Source organism: Poecilia reticulata, chromosome 5 (genome assembly GCF_904066995.2).
Source record: "Poecilia reticulata chromosome 5, P_reticulata-male-v2, whole genome shotgun sequence".
NCBI lineage: Eukaryota > Metazoa > Chordata > Actinopteri > Cyprinodontiformes > Poeciliidae > Poecilia > Poecilia reticulata.
This window is the reverse complement of record NC_088834.1, coordinates 25,045,624-25,068,563: the sequence shown is the minus strand read 5'-3', so window position 1 is coordinate 25,068,563 and position 22,940 is coordinate 25,045,624. Positions and strand designations below refer to the sequence as shown.

The following is a 22,940-nucleotide window of genomic DNA, read 5'->3' as shown; positions in this document are numbered from 1 at the left end:
CTTTATTGTCACGGTTCAACTAGAACCTCTCTGACAACGCGAAGTCGACTCAAAGACCCAAAGAAGAAACATGTTATTGCCAGTTCTAGAGTTCTTCGACGAAGGGTGAGAGACGACATTTACCTATCAGTTTGGATATAAAAAACCACTTCTTAGGCTTTGGAACTGCAGCAAATTACAATGAGATCCATTTTCCACAAACAGAAACATGGGGCAGCAGTGAACCTTCACAGGAGTCCCCATCTTAAAATGATTTAACGAACCCACTGATGGACTGACTCATCTGATAGTTTGTAAATCAGATTGAAATGCTGTGGCATGACACCATCTAGGTCGTTCAAGCTCAAAAAACAAATTTATTGTGGTTAAATTATTATTTTAATCAAAATTTCTCCACAGTTATGAAAAAGGTCTTATTTCCAGTTTTTACAAACACTTAAGGCAGCTGTAATTGGATGTTTTCCTAACCTTCTGCCTGCCCCAAGTTGGACCAACGTAAATATAAAGGGTTAACAGAGAGAAACCCCTGAAATTGTGAAACTCTGAGAACAGGTTTAAAGTAGCAATTTATCCAGCCACCTTGTAAGTATCATGAACCGTGGATATTAAAATCTCCCTTTATTCTTGTAAAGCCAGGATTGTGTAGCGTCTCGTCTTTTGAGCTGGCTGCGCCTTCCACCACTAGTAGATTCTCGCATTTTGGTTTGAACCCCAGGTACCAAATGTTTTATCTGTGATAAAGGTAAAGCCTTTTTAAAAATTTTTTTTTTTAAGGGAAGCAAATCCAGAGGGATATTTCATGCAACACCTTGAGGTTTCCAACTAAAATTAAGGTCCAGTTATTTTAGTTATCAGATTTGTTCATCTCTGCAATCTTTAGCTGCGATTTGCAGTCGAGCCAGTGATCAGTATGCAGTTTTGAAATCGGAAACAACTATTATTAAACACCAAGTATTGACACCAGTTGCTGATGTGTTATTGGCAGAGTGCGGCCACAGAGGAGCAGCAGATATTGCCATCTACTTAATCAGCACATCCCTCCATAATTACCTCTCCCTCCTTCATCAGTGAAGAAGTCCTTGAGGACCTTGTTATTCATACCGTCGTGACTTTGAAGGGTGTCTGTTCATTTTAATGAAAGTCATGTTGCTTTATCAGAATAAGGATACATAAAGAGTGAATGAGAGAGGGATCAGATATACATAACTTGACTAAAGCTTATACTTTGTCTCCTTGATGTTATGTTGCTCTGGCACACAGACAGACTGCGGCGGCAGCGTGTCGGTTGGTCTGTTACCCAGAAAGCAGTTGGGCACAATATTGCAACACCAACACCGTGAGTGAAACGATGACTGGGGCAGACTACTATATAAAGTACTCGGGGACCACTTCTTTATTATTACACATCCAAATTTGTAGAGTACGGCACAAATCGCGTCCCGTATAGGTTCAATACGGGACGGGTGGCAACCCCAACTAGCGTCTATTCTATGTGCTTTATAATGCGGTGCGCTTTATATATGAAAAAAGTTTTAAAATGGGCCATTCATTGAAGGTGCGCCTTATAGTGCGGAAAATACGGTAGTTATTTGTATCTAAAATCATTATTGTAATGTGTTGAGCTGAATATTTTGGGAATTTGATGCATACCTGTCAGTTTTGCTCTGTGGAAAAATATCTGCTCTTTGCCGTTAAATATTGTACTCTCTTTATGTAGCAATGATATTGATATTTACTCAACTCGCTTAGTCCAGTAAGTGGTAGACAGATGCATGGAGAAATAGATTCTCGAGATAATGTTTTTTTTTCCTTTGGTGCATCTTGTTCTGATGGTTTCTGGTGTTGTGCCATAATGTGTTGCCCTGGCAACTTAAAATCACAGAGAGTAGGTGATGTGACTTCCAATTTTCTCCATTAATGTATCGTACATGTACATGCGCCTGCTACGGGCAATAAACCCATACTGGTCAATTTTACGGTAAGGTAGTATGCAATGAGATTTTTCTCCTTTTTGTTATTTAGCTATTTTTGCTCTGTAATGGTTGAGAGCCACTTGGAAAAATAGAAGTGACAACAAATTTTATAAACCACCTTAAAACGTATAAAGGCACCAAATTTGTAATGCAAGTAAATCTAATTTGTTCCCTTCCAGTTCTGGAGAATTGATACTCAAAATCATAAATAAATGAGCATTCTGCATTCGGTAACAACTTTCACTATGAAGAGTGAACGTTTTGGTCTGTGTGCTGATTTTTGAGTCTTAAGCCGGCTAGCGAAGGGGCAAAAAATTTATAGATTTTACTCAACCATTTTTTAGTTGCAATTTGTTTTTAGAGATTTGCTTTCAAATGAATGTGTTTAATTTGATTAAATGCATTAGCGGAGCGGCAGTCGAGCTTTCAGCACACCGACATCATTAAGAAGTGAATTTAATCTTAACTAAACACTTCAAGGCACCAATGTCACTGAAATAAAAGTTCCATTACAATAATTTTTTTTAAACTAAAAGCAGTTCTTGTATCTATAAATTGGGCTCATTGGGCTTCAGTTGTCATTTATTACATAAATCTACCATCGATATGCCAACCAGTGCAGAAAGCTCTTCTGTGCTGTGCTAACAATCTCAATCATCGGATTTATACACATTCACGTACACGTACACACACACACACACACACACACTTGCTCACACATATGCACACAGTTTCCATGGAAACAGGATCCAGGGCCTTTTTACGACTGGTTGTGCGCCCCAGACAACCAAAATTGTTCTCAGCAGTCACGCAAAGATGGGAGATAAATAATTTGTACACTAAATAATTGGACACAGTAAAATACAGGAGAAAGTGATGAGCTGCTGTGAATTTAGATGAAGCTCCCCCTCCTCTTTCTTTTGCTAAACAGGCTGCCTTTTCTTTTTTTTTTCTTGTCTGACTGACTGCATCCACCCTCATTGTTTTCGTCTGTTATGTTGTCACATTGTTTTTGTGCTGTGTTAGCACATTAAGTTCTGCCAGAGAAGTGGGTGCACTCATTCAGATCAGAAAAAAAATAAAAATAAAACCACACTAGGCACACACATGGACCTTCTCTAGTCACACTGCCCCTCAGTAGCCTAATGTGTGTCTGAGGTCCAGATGGCGTAGCTGTGGGAGGGCTGCGTCGTGGTGTTAGCCTTACTGTTAGCAGTTTCGGTTTTGGCCCGTCCCAAGCTGGTAGGAGAAACGGCTTACAAGCGGTCATCCCTCTGTGGGACGATGGCAAGCTTGCAGGTCAGAGATGCGCTTCAACTTAGCGGGATCAACTTGTTCACTTCATTTGGTGGGAGCCAGGTGTTCTGGCCATTTAGCACATAATTGTGGAGTAGTTGTAATATTTTGGCTCTCCTCATGATATCGGTCTGCTTGGCTTGTTTTGGCATTAGTTGAATTCATGCACTAACATTTTTATTTTTGTCTATTTTTGACAGGAACGAAGTTGAATAAGGACCTTAAGCATTATCTAAGCCAGCGCTTCCAGAAGTCATCACCTGACCACGAACTGCAGCAGACCATCCGAGAAAACCTGTACCGTCACGCAGTGCCTTGTGAGTCTGATGCTTCCCTTCTTTTTTTCTTACACCATCACCACCACATCGGCATCTACTTGTATTTTATGTTTCAAATTCACCTTAATATCCATAACGAATGACTGAAGAATGCTTGGAGTTTAAACTTCTTTCCAAAAAAAAAAAATCTGAGAAGTGTGGCATGCATTTGTGACATTTGTGACACACCAGTGGTGGAACACAGTGTTGGAAGTATCATTTTGTGAGTATGCTTCTTCAGCAGAAAGAGAAATTGGCTAGAATTGATAGGAACGTATGAAATGAAATAAATGACAATACTGAAAGAAAACCCATTAGAGGTTCAATATCTGGCATTAGAACAATCTTAAACCAACATTCATGTTAGTCCAGACCTAAATCCAGTTGATGTTCATTCATTCCCTCTATCCGCTCGCCCTGAGCTCAACCCCTTTTGCAAAGCAGAATGGGTAAAAAAAAAAAATCTCTAGATGTGGGAAACTGATGGAGATTAAAGCTGCACAATATGCATCGAACATAAATATGTGTGTTTGGATGCAATGCGTGGTAGTCTATATTATTTCAAGGACTGTGCAATAAAATTTTGCATTCCAACAATGAATCTGGCCTCTTGGAAGCACATCACAATATTCAACATAATGATCTCTTTATATCTTGCAGGACTTTCACCAATGTACTCCAAAAGTGTTTGAGTTAAAGGTGATTGGTTAAATATTGCCTTAAGTGTTCTAAATACAAATTAACTCCACACTTTTCATCAAATCTTGTATTGCTTTCCTCCCACCTCTTGCTTATACACTATTTGAATCCTGTTCAGTTCATTGAAGTCATTAATTGCGACATGATAAAGTCTGGAAAAGTTTTAAAGGGATACGAATACAAAGCACTTCATATTTCACTCTGCTAGTGCAAGAACTTCACACATATGATTATTGAGTCATTGTCTCGGCGTTCGACCAGTTGGTGGTAGATCAGTGTTTCATTTAGGGTATTTGCCCCACACCAACACTTGACCCTTATTTCTAATTAGGGCTGATTGTTTAAGTCTGATCAGAGTAGTGTTGCATTTGTCTGCAGGCCAATATTGACCGTTCAGTTAGCCAAGCCGATTAAGCCACATCCTCCCTGGGACCGACCTGATCTTATTGCTTTAACCGTTTTATCACACAACACATCCCTCTTCCTCCCAGCAGTGAACTTCACCTTCTGTTTTCCAAATCGATGAGCAGCGACGTTAACACTCTCCACCCATTCTATCAGCACAGAGCTCGTTTTGCTAATACATCTGATCATGTATGTGACTTTCTAGCGGATAAATCGGTTGCTATGCAGATAGAATTGCCCTGCCTCAGCATAAATCCAGCTGTTCTGTGAAGGCCTCAGAACTTAAACAACATAAGTAAACAAACTGCATCATAAAGAACAAGGATTACGGAAAGCAATATCCAAAACTTTGAACGCCTCAAAGAGCGTTTCTCAAACCAATTTGAAACAAAGTAGGAAACGGCTGAAAACTTATCAAGATATGGTTCTCTACTTAACGGGGTGGCGGGAAGAAAGTCGTTGCATTCAAAAAGCTTAAATCAGGAACGACAACACATATATTAAGAAGGTCCTCTGTTCAGACAAGACCACAATTGAACTTTTTTAGCATATATGAAAAACACTACATATTCCTTTACGAAAACATGGTGGTTTCAGCATCATCCTGTGGGGAAGATATTTTGGAAGAGATGGATAATATGGTCAGAGTCGATGGACTTATTGATGGAGCTAAATACAGGGAATTACGGAAGAGAGCGCGTTAGAGGCTGCGGAAACGCAGACAGTGCTACAACAAAAGGGTTAAGATAAAGCATTTTTTGTCAAAATGACCCAGTCAAAGTCAAACCTAAATCCTATTGAGAATCAATTTTTATGTTTCCTTCATTACCATTAAGCAATACCTTTCTCTGGTTCATCCCATAAAATGCCATTAAAATACATTGCAATTTGTGTTCGAACCTTGACTAAACGTATGAAAAACAATTAGGATTATACTTTTGCAAGGCCAGAGCAGAGAATGTACACGAAGCAGATACTCTGATTCATTGTGTAGTTTTAAACTTGGCATCAACTAAAACCAGGATTTTCATTCTCTGCCTTTTTAATTAGTTAACTTCTGATTCTCCCCCATAAATTACTTTCAGTATGCAGGAAGCCCATTTCAGGGACTTTGTCTGCACTACGCCATATGTCGGCCAGACACTGTTACTTGGTGGGGGTCTGGTCATAAATGCCCACTGCAATTACTGAGTGGTTTTAGGCACGCTAATGTTGTTTGAAGTAAATAAAGCATGACGGCACTCTCCTAGCCACTTGTTCTCTGGGGTTATAAAGTTTTTGTTTCGTGGTCATGGAGCAGGTAGGTGATAGAGTAAAGGTTGCAATAGACGGATGCCATTTTTGTTTATCAGTAAAATGTAAAAAAAAGTTATTTACTTCTACACAAGCTATCTAGTCAGATATATTGACTTGTATCACCAGATCAAATGTTTATTAAACCTTTGTTCATCTGCAGAGATTCAGAAACGGTAGCAGATGGGGAGGTGTTGCTATGCAAAAACGCCTCTCCGTCATTCCTGCACAAGTCTCTGAGAGCTACCAGAACACTGATTTTTAAAGTTTCCATCGAGTATGATTTAGTGGTTTGGATCCAGTTGTATGAAAGCCATCTGTTTAGTTGCATCAACAGTGAGACTTATGTTGACTTGTAGCTCTTGTGAGCTTTTCACACCCCTTAGTCCTTCATACCAATGATCATGCTCTGCTGACCACCATGAGGACATTGTGGGTTTTAGTAGCTTTTGTAGGTCAGAACAGTTCAGTTAAGGCTCCACTAAATTGAGCGTGGGAGTTAGTAGTGGAAGTTAAGGGTCCAAAGCGCATATACATTCAATGCCATGCTAAAGTCACAGTGCCATATAGTGACCTGGCATGACCTCTACGTCTGACTCGAGGTGTCTTGGCGGCATAAACATGGCACTTTTTCCCAATCAACGTCTGAAAATACCAACAGTTTCCATTCAGCAGTCTCTTGTGAACGTAGTCTTAAAGACAGATGAAGCAATGACCAGACCACCTGGCACTCCAGCTGGTAGATGAATGCCCAATTATACATATTTTACAGATTGCCAGTGTAATGTTATCCACTGTTACGTGAATTCAAGTTTTGATCTCAGGGTATGGTAAGTGGTCATTCTTGCTTGTAAGCAAGTGGTTGATTCAAAGCAGCCACACCTTAATGATCGATCTACTTTACAAACTAATATAGACCATATTTAAAAAAAAATATGTATATATGTTCTATTAAAATTTTGCCCTCTCATATTCATGTAGATTGTGAAAACGCTGACATATTAGCCCAGCCTTTTTTATACATTCTAACATCTCATCTTTAGAAATAATCTCAAACCACTAGTCTCAATACATCTGAGGTGCCTGTTGAGGCATATTTGATATGGATACTAAGGATCATTTGTGAAGTATATAGCTGCCATCTAGTGGTCAGTGTGTTCAGAACATCTGACTAGTTCTACTGTATTAAGTTATTTCTGAAATACGCAGATGACAGACCAGAGGGTATTATGTAGAAAGGCATGGTGTAATTAAGTTTGTACTACATTTGGTCAAAGATTAAAGCTATTTTCCATCAGAGGCTGAAATAAAGTAGGTGTAAAATGCATATGAGAAAAGAAAAACATTTATCGTTTTCAGACCAGTAAGCACACCATACTCAAGTGTAACCAGCTTATGTTAACCACACCACACTTATCTGAAGTTATTTCTACACGAAGAAGACTCAAAGTATTTTTAGGATCAGTGAGGTGCTTATTATGAACTCGGTGGAGTAGTGGCTTTTGATCTTTCCCCTCCACAGAACTGACCCATTTCTATTTAGAGTAGAACAGAGATAAATTCTTACAAAGTACATTTACATTGGATATTCATTGTGTTGTTCAGTATCACTGTCCTAATTTATTTATGGTTGACAGTTTCTATATTGGTTTTAAATTAAAACTTCATTTCTAAAGATCTCAACTCAAATGCCATGGTGGGGAACAAAAAAAATTAGCTGTTACCATAACACCCTGATCAAATATAACACCCAGTGGACCCACCCTCCCCTGATTGCTGAGGCATTTGTCTGCTTCCCTTGTGGTCACCCCATCAATGCATTCCCATTCTCTCATTACCCCCATAAGCCCTCCTCTCCCTCTGTCCTGCTTCCATTCCTTAACCCCCCTACCCCACACCACCCCACCCCACTCCACTCCCCGAAAGCTATGACACAACTGTCTTTCGTCCCCCTGCTGCCTCTGCAGCTCTCTCTTCCCTTTAGTAGCGGTCTCTGTCTTCCTTTCTTATTTTTTTCTTGCCAGTTGTAAGCGGTCGGAGCAATAGCAGCAGGAAGTGAGAAAGCTTGTGGTGTTGGATTTTATACCTGGCTTTAACCCCTGATGCTTGGCATTACAAACGTGGCTCGGGTGTCTCCCGCATCAAGGCAAGTAGCATTGTTTACTGATGGCTCAGTAGTCACGTCTGAACTGAACAAGGTTTTAAAAAGCCTGCATTCACGTGCATGTGTCATGAACAGCGGCGCTAGCTTTGCAGACGATTGGACGACCTGTATATAGGCTAAGAGGACAGCTCGATTGGAAGGGGGGTGCTGAAGCTGTGGGGATCCTGATGGGGGTGGGGTGTAGTTTTTGTGTGTGGGGGGGCAGGGGGTGGTAGAAGGGGGATGGGCAAAAAGGGTTGAAAGACAAAAAAAACCTTCACTGATTGTATAAAACCAGTTAAGCTAATATAAAAGCATACTGTGGTGTTTTACAGTTGAATTGTACTAAGGTGAGGACGCTGTTGTTGCTCTACAGTGTTAACAAAGGTCGCCGTTGTCATGCTGGTTGGCTGAGCTACAGATTGCACTCACAGTTGCAATCACTTTGTGATACCTGAGACAAACAAATAACATCATTACAACAGCTGTAGTTGTTCCTAAATGGCAAAAAGTGGCGAATAAATCAAAAACCAAAGGGCTGGGAAGTGATCCATATCGATTCAGAACAGAATCCCAAATCCTCTGTGTCTCTTCTGCCACATGTTGCATAAGGTTTGTTGTGTTCATCAAGGATGTTTTTATTGGGTTTGTAACGACGGATCCTTCCTGTTAAACTGGTTCTGAGCTTATTTAAACACAAACAGAGCCCAGTCTGTGTCCGCCGCTTCGGACTTCACCAACAAGCTGATGTGAATACAGCAGCGCTTGAACATTTATTTCAGAGCCTTTTCTAAACTTTGATAATCTCTTTTATTAATTAAATGTTGCAAAATTAGGAAAGCATCTTTTACATGTCTTATTTGTTCCCTTATTTTTTATATTCATGGTTTACATTTTTGTACAATAGTGTATGTTTGTGTTGGCTGCTAACCATACTATATTCATATTCAGATAAATTAGTGTCATTACCAATGTATCATCATCGCATAAAGATATTATTTCATGGTTTGGTTTTGAATTTGATATTTTTTGCATAGTTTAGTTTCATAATCTTCCATTTATATTCACAGACCACATAAATAAGGTTCAAAATGAACAGTTTTACCATTTGATACTTCTCCCTTCAGCAGCGTTTCTTTAAGAGTGCAGATTCTATTTAATAGCTATTTACGCCAGCTTATTTTTTTTTTTTTTTTTTGGCCATAAAAGTTGTGGAGCCACAGAGTGGGTTAGATGGTGAAGCATGTACCCATTAATGGTCACAGTGATGGGCAAGGAACTCACCAAGTGCTGTTTGTAATTTCCACGGTTTTCTAGTCTTCTCATGCTTGCTTCCAAATTATTGTTTAAAAACCGACAAGGCACTGGGATAAGTCATTCCCAAAAAAATCTGTCTCAACGGCTGTGTGGAGGGAAAAACACACACACAAAAACACCAAGCGTGTGGACAGGAATGCATTTTCCCTTTGACAATGCTTCTCCAAATGTTGGAAAATTCAAATGTACCCGAAGGTTTTTGAAATATAACACTCAACTTTTTTGACAGATGTTTTACTTCTACAGTAAAACATCATGAAACAAATGTAACATTGTGTAAATTATTAATACAGGTATTTTATAGATTCAAGTCACAAAACCAGCAGAAATCTATGAATACTTCAGAGCCCATCTATAATTACTTATAACCACCTATTTTAATAGATCAGGCAACGAATATACTTTAATATGCATTAAAAGTGGAAATTGTCTTAGCATCTGCGAAGTACGCTCGTGTCGAGGTGTTTCAGCTTCCCTGTTTTGTTTTTTTTGTTTTTCAAATGTATATATGCTTTGCAAAAAAATTGAATAGGTGAATTCACAAACACTAGACGGCGAATAGACTGTAGGTCAGAGTACACTGTTAAGTTTGTTGTAATACGCGTTTTTATTTTTGAATATGCTTTTATAACTTTTAGAACATGACGGGATCTGTGGTTAAAAAAAACTGCAATAATGACAAGTTAAGTTCTGTGAATGGCTTCACTTTACCAGTCATGTATGTGAAGTTTTTTTTTTTTTTTTTTTTTACTATAAGTTTATCTTATACATAATTATGGATGATCTGTTGATCTTAATTGGACAATCTTTAGCATAATCTTTTTTTCAGTCATTGAATGCACCAAACTGAAGGCAGCCACAGCGCTCTTTGGTGTGGAAGTTGTATCTGTGGGAATTAAACTTAAAATGAGTCATTTTAGCCATCAGCGATAGCGGGTTCAGAGTTTTTTCCTTGTATCCCAATGTTTCCATCACTCTCCATGGGCTTTAGCACCCTGTCATCAAAAACAGGTGTGAGCATCAAGACCAGCGGCGCCCATGTAACTGGTCAAAGATGTTACTTGTATAGAGTGTGAATACATAGCAAGCTGGAATACTGTGCCACAGCCTTTTTGCAGATGTCTTCTGTTTTTAACGTTTTTGTCCCCAGAAATGATTCAGATCATTAAGTAAAATAAAATATCAAACATAATAGAATGAAAACAAAACGCAGACATTGTTTCACATTGTAATGGGATAAAGCTGGCTAAACTATAATTGCACCACTTGTTAAATCTTATGACTGTTTTCTCGGATATTTGGGTTCCGTTTCGCCAGCCACACCCAGGCCTAGTTAATGACAGACATGTAGAATCAAACTGTTATTTTATTAGAGCCTACCTGGCAGCATAAAGTTGGCTTAAAGGCCTCAAAAAGCAACATGTCATGTTGCTTTTTGAGAAGTTGAAGAGGAAAGCAAAGTCACTTATCTTTCAGACTGGAAAGGGTTAGAAAGCCAGTACATGCATTTTTGCAAAATACAGCTGATGCACACTGAGCTCTTTGAATGTCTTAGATGACCTTTGACCCCACAGACTGTTATGTGCTCCTCTTGTTTTTTCCCAGCCCCCTTCCTCTGACCTCTGGGCGTAACAAATGAGCCCAACTCTCAGCTGCGTGTCTTTCTTCCCAAGCTGTACCTCGACTAGATCTGAGAATTTGCAATTCGTAGTTTGTCGTCTCACACAAAATCTGTGCTGAACTTTTCAACACTCATCTGCTGGAGTTGTAACACTTATAAAAGTCGGTGAACTTCTGAGCTCGTTCCGTTGTTTGACATGTAAATTTATGCAGCTCCTGTCTCACTCCAGCTCAGCTTCCCCCTCAGCAAGGCACTAAAGTTTCTTCCCCTCACTCCTTTTCCCTCACATCTTGGTCAAGGATTACTTGTTATGGACTCAAAACAGCAGACGGCTTGTGTACGAGTTGGTGCACGCTATACCACCGGTGTATGGGGAGAATAACAGAGAAAATAGCAGGTTTTGGGATCTGATGGCATCTGTGAGAACAAGAGGGAATGGGAGGTGAAGAGCTAAAAGGGAGGAGAAGAGGGCTGTGTGTGTAGGGGGGGTGGGCGGGTGCATCTGGGTGCCTGCGAGACGGGAAACAGCGGGGCTCACTCAGTGAGAGAGAGACACAGAAGCCTCGCATTGGTGTGTGCGAGACGGAGCACATATTAAGCCAATGTGTGGATGCTGCTTAGCTTAGCTCCAGTTAGCCTAGCATCCCCAAGCCAGAGCTGGACAGAGGACACAGGCACAGGAGGAGAAAGGATAACTAAATCTGCATCCTTCCCACACACCCCCGCCCCTTCCTCCTTTCCTCTCATCTACACCTGACTAGATTTTTTTTTTTCATTTTTTTTTTTTTTCATCTCTTCTCCTGTCGACGTGGTGTTGTTCTCCGGACTGTAGGCTGAGGGAGCAGGAGCCAATCACAACCTTTTCTGATTGAGGTATTTTGTTTTTGTGTTTGATTTGAAGACGAGGGGCGGCTGTGATTTAATACTCGTGGAGGGGGGGATTGGAGGAGTGGGGGCAATGAGGATGGAGGAGAGGCAGGAAGGCTGTGCATCAGGCGGAAGGCACATCGCCGGCAGTAATGGAGGCTGATGTGTTTGTGGTCAAACGGAAGCTGTCTGCATCTCGTCTGTCTCAGGTTCGACCGTCTGCGCGCGTCTCGTGCGAAAGCCCTCCGGTCGCCAGTGTTGACATGATGTGTGATCGTGCTGGAAGCCGCTTTGCTCGTCCCGTTTGTCCGGCTGGAGCTCCTAGGATGCTAAGCTTAGCTCCTTCCTCTCCTCCATCCTCTCCCTTTCATTCTTTTACCATTTTTCTCTGTCTCCTTTTTTTCCCCCTTCCTCCCTGTTTTTTTTTCTTTTTCTTTTTTTCTTCAGTCTGTCTGGATGGCCCTCGAACCCACCCTTCCTCCCCTCCATTTCTACCCTCCTCTGCCCACTCCCTCCCCACCCCTCTAAATTGTTCATTTTAAAGCTTTTCTTTCCCATTCCCATGTAGCTGTAGGTAGCAGCACTTAGCTGGCCAAGCTTGTTTTGAGCGTGGAAAGAAAAAAAAAAAAAAGACAAAGGCTGGCTGTGAGTGTACGCGGGGGGCATTTTCAGGCTGGTTTCTGGCTGATTTAGCTTCACATAGCCCTCTTGCCCCTTAAGGGTTTTTTTCCCCTTTAGTCTAATCTCTCAACCATTACTCTGCTCCTCGAGCCCCCTGCATCTTTCTATATTTCAATACCTATATAGAAAAGAAAAAAACAGGTCTGAAGAAAGGCCTGTTTTGATTTTTATTGACATGTGGAACACCTCATATCTCTCTGAATATCTGATTCTCTGGATCTGGGGACATTCAACCTCTAATGAAAGGCATCCAGATCAGCTGCAAACACTGCCATCTTTGCCACTTATGTCAAAGTCAACGCCACACAAGGAGATTTTGAAGGGGTTTCGAAGAAGAAGGCGAGATGGTGGAGGCGTCTGTCGGATCGGGCTTTCCTCTCTCCAAGGCAAAACAAATACATCTAGTCGGAACGTAGTCAGAAATTTGAGTACTGGAAAATGCTGGCCTGTGGCTTTTGGTTGGATTAACCCTTTACTGGGACAGATGGCTCCATCCCCCTGCCGAGCTAGCAAACCCCAGTCAGCTTGTCAGCCCCTCTTTGCGTGCCTGTTTGTGTGTGTGTCTTTCATAAAAAAAAATAAATAAAAAAAAAAAGGTTTGGCAGGCTTGCTCAGGCCAACATGGTGGATGGATCTGTTTTGGTTATTGGAATACGATGGCAGTCTGCTGTCCTTCCCCTTGTGTTTGTGTGTAAGCATGCAGGTTTTTGACAAGGATCCACAAGGACGGGCCTTAGTATCTTCTTGGGAAAATATGGACTCTGTTGGCCGGCTTTCACGACTGCATGTTGATTGTGGAGATTTAAAGAAACGATTCAGTTTGCAGTTTGGGAACAGCTTCTGCTTTGAGACTGTGGCCAGATTTTTTAACACGTAAGCTGTTGCCGTTCCTGGTTTTCACCCATCAGTTATACAAAGAAAAATATTCCTACATTTATGTATTTATTTCATTCTTTTGCAGTTTAAAGTGACATAGAATTGATATAAAGTTTTACGTTAAAAGGAATAGTTGGAAGAGAAAAAAATCTTATCTAGTCTATGCCTTCTCTCAAGACAATTTACTATACCATAAGCAACTAAGCATCAACCAGCCATATAAAAACATATTTATACACAAAAATAGGCAATTAAAAGTATTTGATAAAAGAAGATACTTATGTTGAACTTGTTCACAAGTTTAAATATAAACTTCAGTGTGTCATCCTGGGATTTTCTGTGACAAACCAACAGAAAGCATCAGATAATTGTAAAGTAGAAGGCAAATAATAAATAGGTTTTAGTGGCTATAAAGCATAACCTGCGTTTGTAGTAATCCTCCTTTACTGTAAAATCACTAATTACAGTAATTAGTGGCATAGAGAAGTCATTAAAAGACCACATCATGAACCTGCCACCACCATAGAATGTAGGCCAATGAGCTTCATCTTATCATTTCTTGCTTTACCATTTTGTGATATTTTCACCATTCTCTAAGTTTTAGCCTCTCAAGCACTAAAGACATTGAGGATTGTCACATTTCATCCAAATGGCTAAATATGCTGTAGATTCGCAGAATAATGAATGTCCCCCGGTTAAAATATGATATCTAAGAAGTTCTTTGTGAACCTGAAATTGCACTGCAGATGGTAATTTACTTGTTATTGTATTTCCCTGAATACACTATTCCCTAGGTGAAACATGGTGGTGGTAGCATCATGCTGGGAATTTTCCTCCAACAGGGACAGCGATAGGAAGATGTATGGACTTAAAATCGGAGAAAATCTGGTAGAGAAGACCTAAATTGAGAATTTGTATTGATTATGTTCAAAGATTTCTCCATCCAGTCTGACTGAGCCTGGTCTGTTCAGTAAAAATGGGCGAAATCAGGCATGTGTAGTTGGTAGAGATCTACCTGAAACCTCCTGCAGCAACAGTGAAAGATGGTTTTACAGTGTATTAACTCACAGTGGCTGAATGTAAATGCACCGCAAGTGATTTTAAAACCATCTTTTTTTCCGTCGTCGTTTATGAATAATCAGTGATTTATTTACAATTTTGTGCATATAAGATGCCAATAAATTTTGTGCAATGTGACAAAATACAAAACACCCTCAAAGGGTTGGAATACTTTTGCAAGTGTTTTCTTTAAGTGGGTCAGATGCTCCAGTTAATAAAAAATAAGGGATTTGTTTGTGGCATGCTTAAATTGTAGCGGCTCCTCCACTGTGTTTTGTGGGTCCACACACAAAACTATTCATATACACATTTAAAAGACTTTCTCAATGCTCGACGTAAACGCAACATGCAGAAATCAACAGGTTGTAGGTGTTTAGAAGGTCAAAGGTCAACCAAACAGAGGGAGGGATTATGGGGATTAGGGATAAATACAACAAAACCACCTTTATATCTGAATTTCTTTACACTTTTTTACATGTGGATCTTGGTATAAAGAACAGTTTAGTTGGTGGATCAGACTTGGTGTTTGAATCAGAAGCTCCACTGGTGGAGTTAGTTGGACTGCTGATAAAAATGAAGCCTGTAGTGGGACTGAGTTGGTGGCCTGAAAAGCCACAGTTATCCTCTGGTCAAAGCAGAGACCAAAACAGCTATTCTGGACCACACAAGTAGAACCCACAAAAGAATCGCACTGAAGAAGCAGAAGTCACGAAGTGGTGGCTGAGAAACAGAGGGAGGGATTATGTGGTATTATTATTATTACTATTATTTTGTTTTTTGTTTTTATTTTGTTTAAAACAAGTCAATGTGGGAGGATAGAGGCCGCATGGGGAGCTGGTCCCCTGTACTGCTGGGTTAATCTAAAGCTATGCAGATAGTGACTCTGTCTCTAACCTTACAATATGAAGCAAAAACAATACTCCAGTTTTTATTTTGACATACCCAGTGTCCGACTTCAATCATAAAGATTACTTTATTTGGTTTGTTTCTATTGCCCTGATATTATATATAAAAACCACTCAAAATCTACTTGTTTAAATAGTATGTGTTGGATGACCTGAATGCTCCGTAACAATAGCTGACACTATTAATAGAACAATTATGATGATGAATTATTGCCAAACACGTTTGCTGTGTCCCACTTCGAGTGTTCAGAACCATCAGCTCAAACAGTTTTAAAATGTAGGAATCTTTTGTTCTTTTATAATGTTTATTTCGTCATTTCTTAATTTCTCAGTGTTATTACCGTTGGTGTTTCCTTTCTTACTGTGTGCATGTGTTTAACCTTTCAAGGAAGCATTTTTAGTTGCGTTAATCTTGCTTGGTCATGTGGAGGTTTTTGAAGCACTTCATCAGAGTGGAAAAAAATAGCCTCCACTGAGCAAAAAAAAAATCTTTAGGAAATCTGCATAATGGTTTTTGCTTTTTCAATAAATGGCTTCCTAAAAATCATTAAAACACAAAGCTTTCATATTCATCCCGGAAAGCCAAATGTTTTGGGGTATATCATTTACATCTGATTAGCATATATTGAGTTGCACAGCACGCTACGAAAGGTACACATACAGTTAAGAAAAACCAGGTTCTAAAGCACAAAGCTAATGGTTCGCAACATAATCGGGTTTTCTCTCAAAAATGCAAACAAATCTCGACAAATAGGATTCCCCACAGTTCTTTGTTTGCAGGCTGAGTGGCTGAATTCAAAATATAATTGACTGAGATGTCAAAATTTGATCTTTTTTATGACTGAAGAGAGGAAAAAATGTCAATTTCTTATTTTCTTTTTTGTAAATGAGTCTATAATGCAAATTCCATTGTAACCTCTATGAATATTTATATATTCCTCTCTAATCCGACAACGATAAATACTATGTTTGTGTGGGATGTAATGTGTAGTACTATCAAAAGAGAAATAAATATTTCACAAATGATAGAGATGCACTGATCATCTCTATCGTTTGTGTGGCCAATTTGTAAAACTTTGACTGGTTAGTGATTTTGACCTATTCAGATTTCTCTTATCAACTGTAACATAAAATCAGTAATCTAAGAAGATAACAGAGTATAGATATATCTTCTAGCCTTACTACTATAAACAGTAACTAGTTCAACAGGATTTTACTATTATAAAATAAAGATAATTGTCATTATAAGAATAACCTGACATTCAAAACAGAATTTCGAATAACAGTGTCAGATTATATGGATCTAAAATTTTGTCATATTTTGTGGTATTCATTGTTTTTTGTCTTGCCTTGCAACCCCTTATTCTATAAAAACATCCACTTTTAAAAGAGCTGCTAAAGTGAAACATCCTCTACATTAGATGTTTTGAATTATTCTGCTGGAACTCAGTGGCTATTTTTAAGTATCAAAATTCATCTATGCACTCGTGAAATTAGTACCGTGGAAAATGGTACCAAAATTGGTATTTAGAGAACTAATCCCAACTATATTAGCTTTGTGAGAGGTTGGCAGTTTGAGTTTATTGTTAATATTGCAAGATGGCAAATTCTTATCACAGCAATTTTTCCTCCAGTAAACAAGCAAAAGAATATTGCCAAACAATAATTGGCCACTGTAGAACAATCAACTGTTTTAAGTTCGGCTTCAATGAAACGGGTAAATATAACCAACGTGGAACCTTTTAAGCTTAACTTAAAAAAACATGATCAAATACAACAAATAAAAATCCAGATTTCACTCTAATGGTTGGGTCAGTTTCTTTTTGCAACATCATAGCTCACATGACTTATAGTCACTGTTTGAATTTTATGTCTTCTCCAGAATATGTACCTGGTATTTATCTAGGAATTATATGGAAACAATAATAATTGTATGCGCAAAATAATGCAGGTTTAGATCAGATCCCAGATGTGAAATTGATTGGTGCAGAAGAATGAGCTAAAAGCCTTTGCTGCGAGTCGGACTTGGAGTTTAGGAAATGGTTAGCTTCATTTATAGCCACACGTTGTTCACTCAGGTTTACGCTTATCTAATGTTTAACAAAGACCTGCTACAAAAGCTGTTCTTATCTCGGGTTATTTATGGAGGTGCATTTCCTAACAGTCACCAAAACTTGTCGTCATATTTGGCCAAGAACAATACCGATGACAAACTTGTGCGCTACGTGGTCCGCTGCTGTCACCTCATCAACCGTGAAAAGATTTCATGTGGGATTACTTGTGAGTTGTTGCCCTTTGATTCACACACTTTTAAAATCTTTGTGAGCCTCGGATCCTGGTTGTGACCGAAATAATCAGCACCTTGCAGTTACTCATTGCAATTTTTAGACGGTTTTTCCCTGGATCTTTACTTCAGCCAAGAAGTTAATCTGGTTCACTTTCCTCTGCTGAAATCAAGCCATCTGTGAGGCTCAGGCAAGCTTAAGGAAAGCTAAACAGCACCATGAAACCGGATCTGATGGAGATGTCAAGCAAGACGGCTCTTCAGCTCTCAGCAAAAAGGAGTCAAATTGCCCAAAAAGTCGACACCGGCGTCGCTCCTGTAGAAGGAATTAAATGTAGGTCACAGCTAAACTGCAAGGCCAGGCCTGAGGGATATGGGCGCTCAGGGTGCTGTGTTGCTTTGGGGAGAATGCAAGTGAAGGGAATAAACAAATTTTTCACACACGGGTATTTTTAGAAGCTGGCTTGCGTCTAAGTGGAGGCATGCACCTCCTTTTTTACCGTCTTCAGTGTCACAATGACGATATGTTGAAGCAAAAAAAATAAATAAATGGACCAAAGTTTAATTTCAGATTCTCGTCCCATGTTCCATTAATCACTGATACGTCTTAAGCACCTTTTATTGTTTTGCTTAGTTTTGCGTTAGTATCACTATATTGTCAAATGGAGACTCGTATCACCATGTGCCAGGATAAATATAACCAATCTTGGCCTGTCATGCCACCAGAGATCCACACTCCCTTAAAAATAGGCTGCTATCAATTAAATATAGATGAGCTGCTGAATGTGTCTGCCAGTTAATGTTAGCATGAAGCTTGAATAAGAGTTTTAAGAGGAGGGCTGTGTGTGAAGCCGTAGTAAAATAATGAGCTCTTTTTCAAGTTTTGACTGGGAGGCTTACTTACTGTGTGACTTCCAATGTGTTATATATGTTATATGTTTAGAAAAAATAGCAGCCAACATATACTCTGGTCAGATGAGATTCAAACTGATGTGCTAGCCTATATGCAAATTGATGTGTGACAGAAACCTATTGAGATTTTTGGCTGTGATGTGGCAAGGGTTATACATGCATTTGCAAAGCCCCGTGTGGCAATCAAACATACTTCAAAGTCCAACATGTGTTGAGTGCCATCTATGATCCCAATTCTAAACCATGAACACCACTGTTCGGTCGGAGATGATAGGAAGACGTCATGAAAAGATGCGTCAATCCGTTGTAAGCTGATTGATGGTATAGACTTACCATGACAACCAAGGTCAGAGTAGAGATTGTGACCAATGACTGTCTTGACGTATTGATCGTGGTTTGAAAGGTGTAACTGGATGCTCTCTGTTGTTGGTAACGGCTCCTGTGCGGAGGGGAAACGTGTAGAATGGTGCTCAGGTCAGTGACACTGAGCTGATCTTCAGAGACATCAAACGCCCTCCAAAAACTGACATGATGTGCATCTCTTAAAGTCTTCCCATAGGGATTAAATTTGACATAGGAGTTTACATCTTCCAAGTATAGTCTGAAGCAGATAAAATCTTTTCGTCGCTGTTGTTGTTGGTGTGTTAGCATAAAGCTAAGAAAACTACAACCTTAAAAGTCGAGGCCTGGAAAAGTAATCTACTTTTCAATGACCCATCGGCTTGAGAGAGGAAAATTAGTTGCTCACTACACATTTCTGCCCAACCTTTTTAGAGTCACTCATATATTTACTAACTCTGGTCTGGCCCAGCCATCAAGCAAATACATGGCATATTGAGTTTTTTGATTGATTGAGTTTTACCCTTTTTTTTATTTTACTCCAGTGAACATGTTGAAGTTTTAACTTCTTTTTTTTTTTTTAAAGACTGTGCACAGTGTTGCGTTTAGGCTGAGAGCCACCGGACATGGATGGTCATCTACTTTGTTCTTCAATCCTCTGCTTGTTTCTGCAACAACCTTCTTGGTCTATGAGGATTTAACATTCCCTTGAGAGTCCCACTACAGTAGTACAATCTGCAAATAAATGATCACGTTTTCCTCATGTGTGCATACATGCTGTGTTTAAACAGCAAAGGACTGACCACACAACCTTGAGGAGCTCCAGTCCTCAGCGTGATGAAGATGACTGTTCTTTCTAATTCATTTTGACCTTTCTTTCTGGCAGCTTGTCCAGAATCCAGAGACATGGCGGTGTTTAGGGCAAGTAGAAGATGTTTCTCTGTTAGTTATTCTGGATTGGACATGTAGAAATACTAGCAGGCAGGATTTGTTAATGCTTATGTTCTGGTTTTGGAAGTTAATAGAAAGGCTAGTTAATGCAGACACTAAATGTAGCAACTGTTTCATTTTAAAAGTTCTGGTTAGCCAACAGCACACGTTTAACTGCATGTTGATGAAGTTTGCTGGTCCTAAAAGGAGTAGTAAAGAAAATCCATACATTGACTGCACAATCTGTTTTGAATATAACACATTTTAGTGGTGTATTCATTGATCAGAAAAAGATTTCAAACTGGAAATCATTGACACTGACATTGACACTGTCTGATCATTAGCATATCTCTTGCTCTGGTCTTGTGGGACATTTTGAACTCAGGAATGTGGATTTAAGAATGGACATGTATCCTTTAGCAAGTATTGCGCTTTGCAAGCTTTGAGAAATATTTGAAAATAGCTGCTGCTGTGAACAAATTTCCAAAGTACTGCAACTTGTTCAGTGACCTGGGAATGTAAGGCAGCAGATTATGCTGTTTTATAATCCTTTAAAGGGACAGGCAGAGGAATATGATAAAATATTTACCATCTGAAAATGTTGCATGAGGTGGCTCATCTGAGCACTTGAGCAGTACTGCTGGGCAGTGATCACCCCCCGCCCATTGCCTTTCAGGCCGAGGTGTTGAACTTTATTTGTTCTCCACAGCAGGAGTCAAATCTGGTCACCATTGGAATCACGCAGTGGAGGTGGTGCGGTTTGCACTGTGTGTCTGTTCTGGTAATGCAGCTGTGTTTACAAGTGTGTTTCAAAGGTGACCATTGCTTTACCATCAGCTCAAGATCCCCACATTTTAAATGTGTGGCATTTAAATTCATTTTCTTTTCTGAGGGAAAAATTGTAGATCAATTTTACCCCGAATCAGTCGGTCTGTATTTCTTAGACAAGCTGCTAGTAGTTGTTTTTAGCTGAGTTAACCCAGCAGCAGTCCAATCTGCAGCCAAGATTTTCTATTTTCAAGCGCAGCAGTGTCAAACTTTGAGTGTTTAAGCACGCCGAATGAGTGCGATTTAACTGACGGTTTTATTAAATACTACAGAGCCTGCTTTCTGAATTCATCTCTGACTAACACCGATAACGGGCGTTCTGGCTGGTAATCATTTTTGTAGAGATGCACTGATAAAAAATGTTGTGAAATTTTGCTGAATTATATATTTTTTATAAACTTTTTCAATAAATTAAATATGTAACATTCTTTTTATCTCCCATTAAAAACAGGAAAACCAAATAAAATTGTCCTGGTTATGGGACAGTGTGATCTATAAATAAAATCAAACTAAATAATTTACATTTCTCTTTTATTCTTCAACAAGACCAAGTAAAGCTCCTTTAAACACACCTCAAAATGTTCAAACTTACTATCGCCTTAATTATCCATCATTATTTCAGAGGATAAACCTCTGATTTACTGTCTTGTGTGAGATTACTAAATCATTTAAAGTGTTACAATCAGATAAGCAAAACACATTTTTTTCTCTTTCTGAAATTCTGTAATTTAAAAATAAATTTTTAGATTAGTTAGGATTACTAAAAGTTTTTTGTTAAAGCCATGTATATATTTCTGTTGCAATCTTTAAGCTGCTCTGTAAAGTGTCACTTGACACAACCTTCTCACAGTAGTTTGATAGAAAATTCTTACCGACAGACCTGCTGTGGCTAATTCAGGTTCATATAGCACAGTGCTTAAACACATTTTTAGCTTTGTACATACATTTTCTATATGCCTGAGATCAGTTTTTTGTTTTCTACTCCCAACCATGCTTTAATCCTTAAGCCATTTTGCATCATTTGTTGTATATTTAGAAGCCTGATTTGTTTCCAAGCTTTCATTTTTTGGCTGACTCATTGAGATGTTGCTTCAGTATTTCCACACATTAATATTTCCTCACTCTGTCATCTGTTTTGTGAAGTGCACCAGTCCCTCCTGCAGCAAAACACACAGCTGGTATTCTCGGGCTTGTTGGCTTACCCCCTTTAATTCTGTTAGTATCTTTTAGTATTATTAGTATTATTATAATAGTATTCTGTATGAAGTTTGTAGATCTTTATCTTGACTGGTAGACATCTTACTGATACTGAAAATCGCTAGCTTTGAATCTTCTGCCATTAACGACATCCTCGCTGAAGAGGTCTATTGTTTTTATGTCCTAATGGGACTTGAGTATGTTGTGTTCAGCGTTTTACAAATCCCTAATATGTGCAGCTTAACAATAATATTCTCTGAATTTTTCTTTTCTTTTTACTTTTGTTGTAACTGTGTATCGCTGTAAAGTTGACTGTAGAAAATGTTACTTTTTTCAGTAGGAATTCTTACTATGTGTAATGTTTGAATATTTGCATGATCCAACTGTGATAAGGCACAAGAAAATTTGGTTTGAAAGGGAGAAAAAATGAGAAACACTTCAATGCTGTATTGCAAAAGAGAAAAAAATCATTAATTTCCCACAGAAATGTGACCTTAGTTTTTGACAGTTGAAAATATTCGAAAATATAATCCGCAATTCAGTGTGTGCTTAGTTGGCTCTTATTGCTGGATGAATGGAGTCTGGAAACGGTTAAATAAAAAAATTATCCAGGATAAGGTCATCAATGCTGGGTAATTTGATCCTTTCTATTGTTCTTTCCGTCTTTGTTTCCTCATGCATCTCATTTTTGATTTTGATGTGACTCTGAAATATGTCAAAGCTCTCTGGTACTTCATATTTCTGTAATTTTACAGAAACAGAAACACATTTCGGAAGCCAGAGTCCATGCAGAACAACATTTCTTGGCAAACAACCCAGAAACATACTTTTTTCTCTATAATAATTTTTTGAAGTGATTTGCTTGTCCCTCAACAGTCCATTTCCACTTGTCAGAATGCTTGATTATTTGTGCAAATACCTGAAAATAATGCTATTTCTTCAATTCCTTGGCCTCATTTTGTCTGAAGTCGGCATGAAGCGGAATGGTCACTCAACTC

General features: G+C 39.0%; 1 protein-coding gene across 11 annotated transcripts in view; it reads left to right on the top strand.

Moving 5' to 3' along the window:
- The window catches only part of magi1b (membrane associated guanylate kinase, WW and PDZ domain containing 1b), a 143,852-nt gene that overhangs the window by 53,455 nt on the left and 67,457 nt on the right, over positions 1 to 22,940 (top strand). For all 11 annotated transcript variants that reach the window (XM_081607359.1, XM_008409550.3, XM_008409552.3 and 8 more), the window contains exon 2: positions 3,470 to 3,586. In XM_081607359.1, the coding sequence (XP_081463485.1) occupies positions 3,470 to 3,586 (117 nt within the window). The remainder of the gene's footprint in view (positions 1 to 3,469; positions 3,587 to 22,940) is intronic.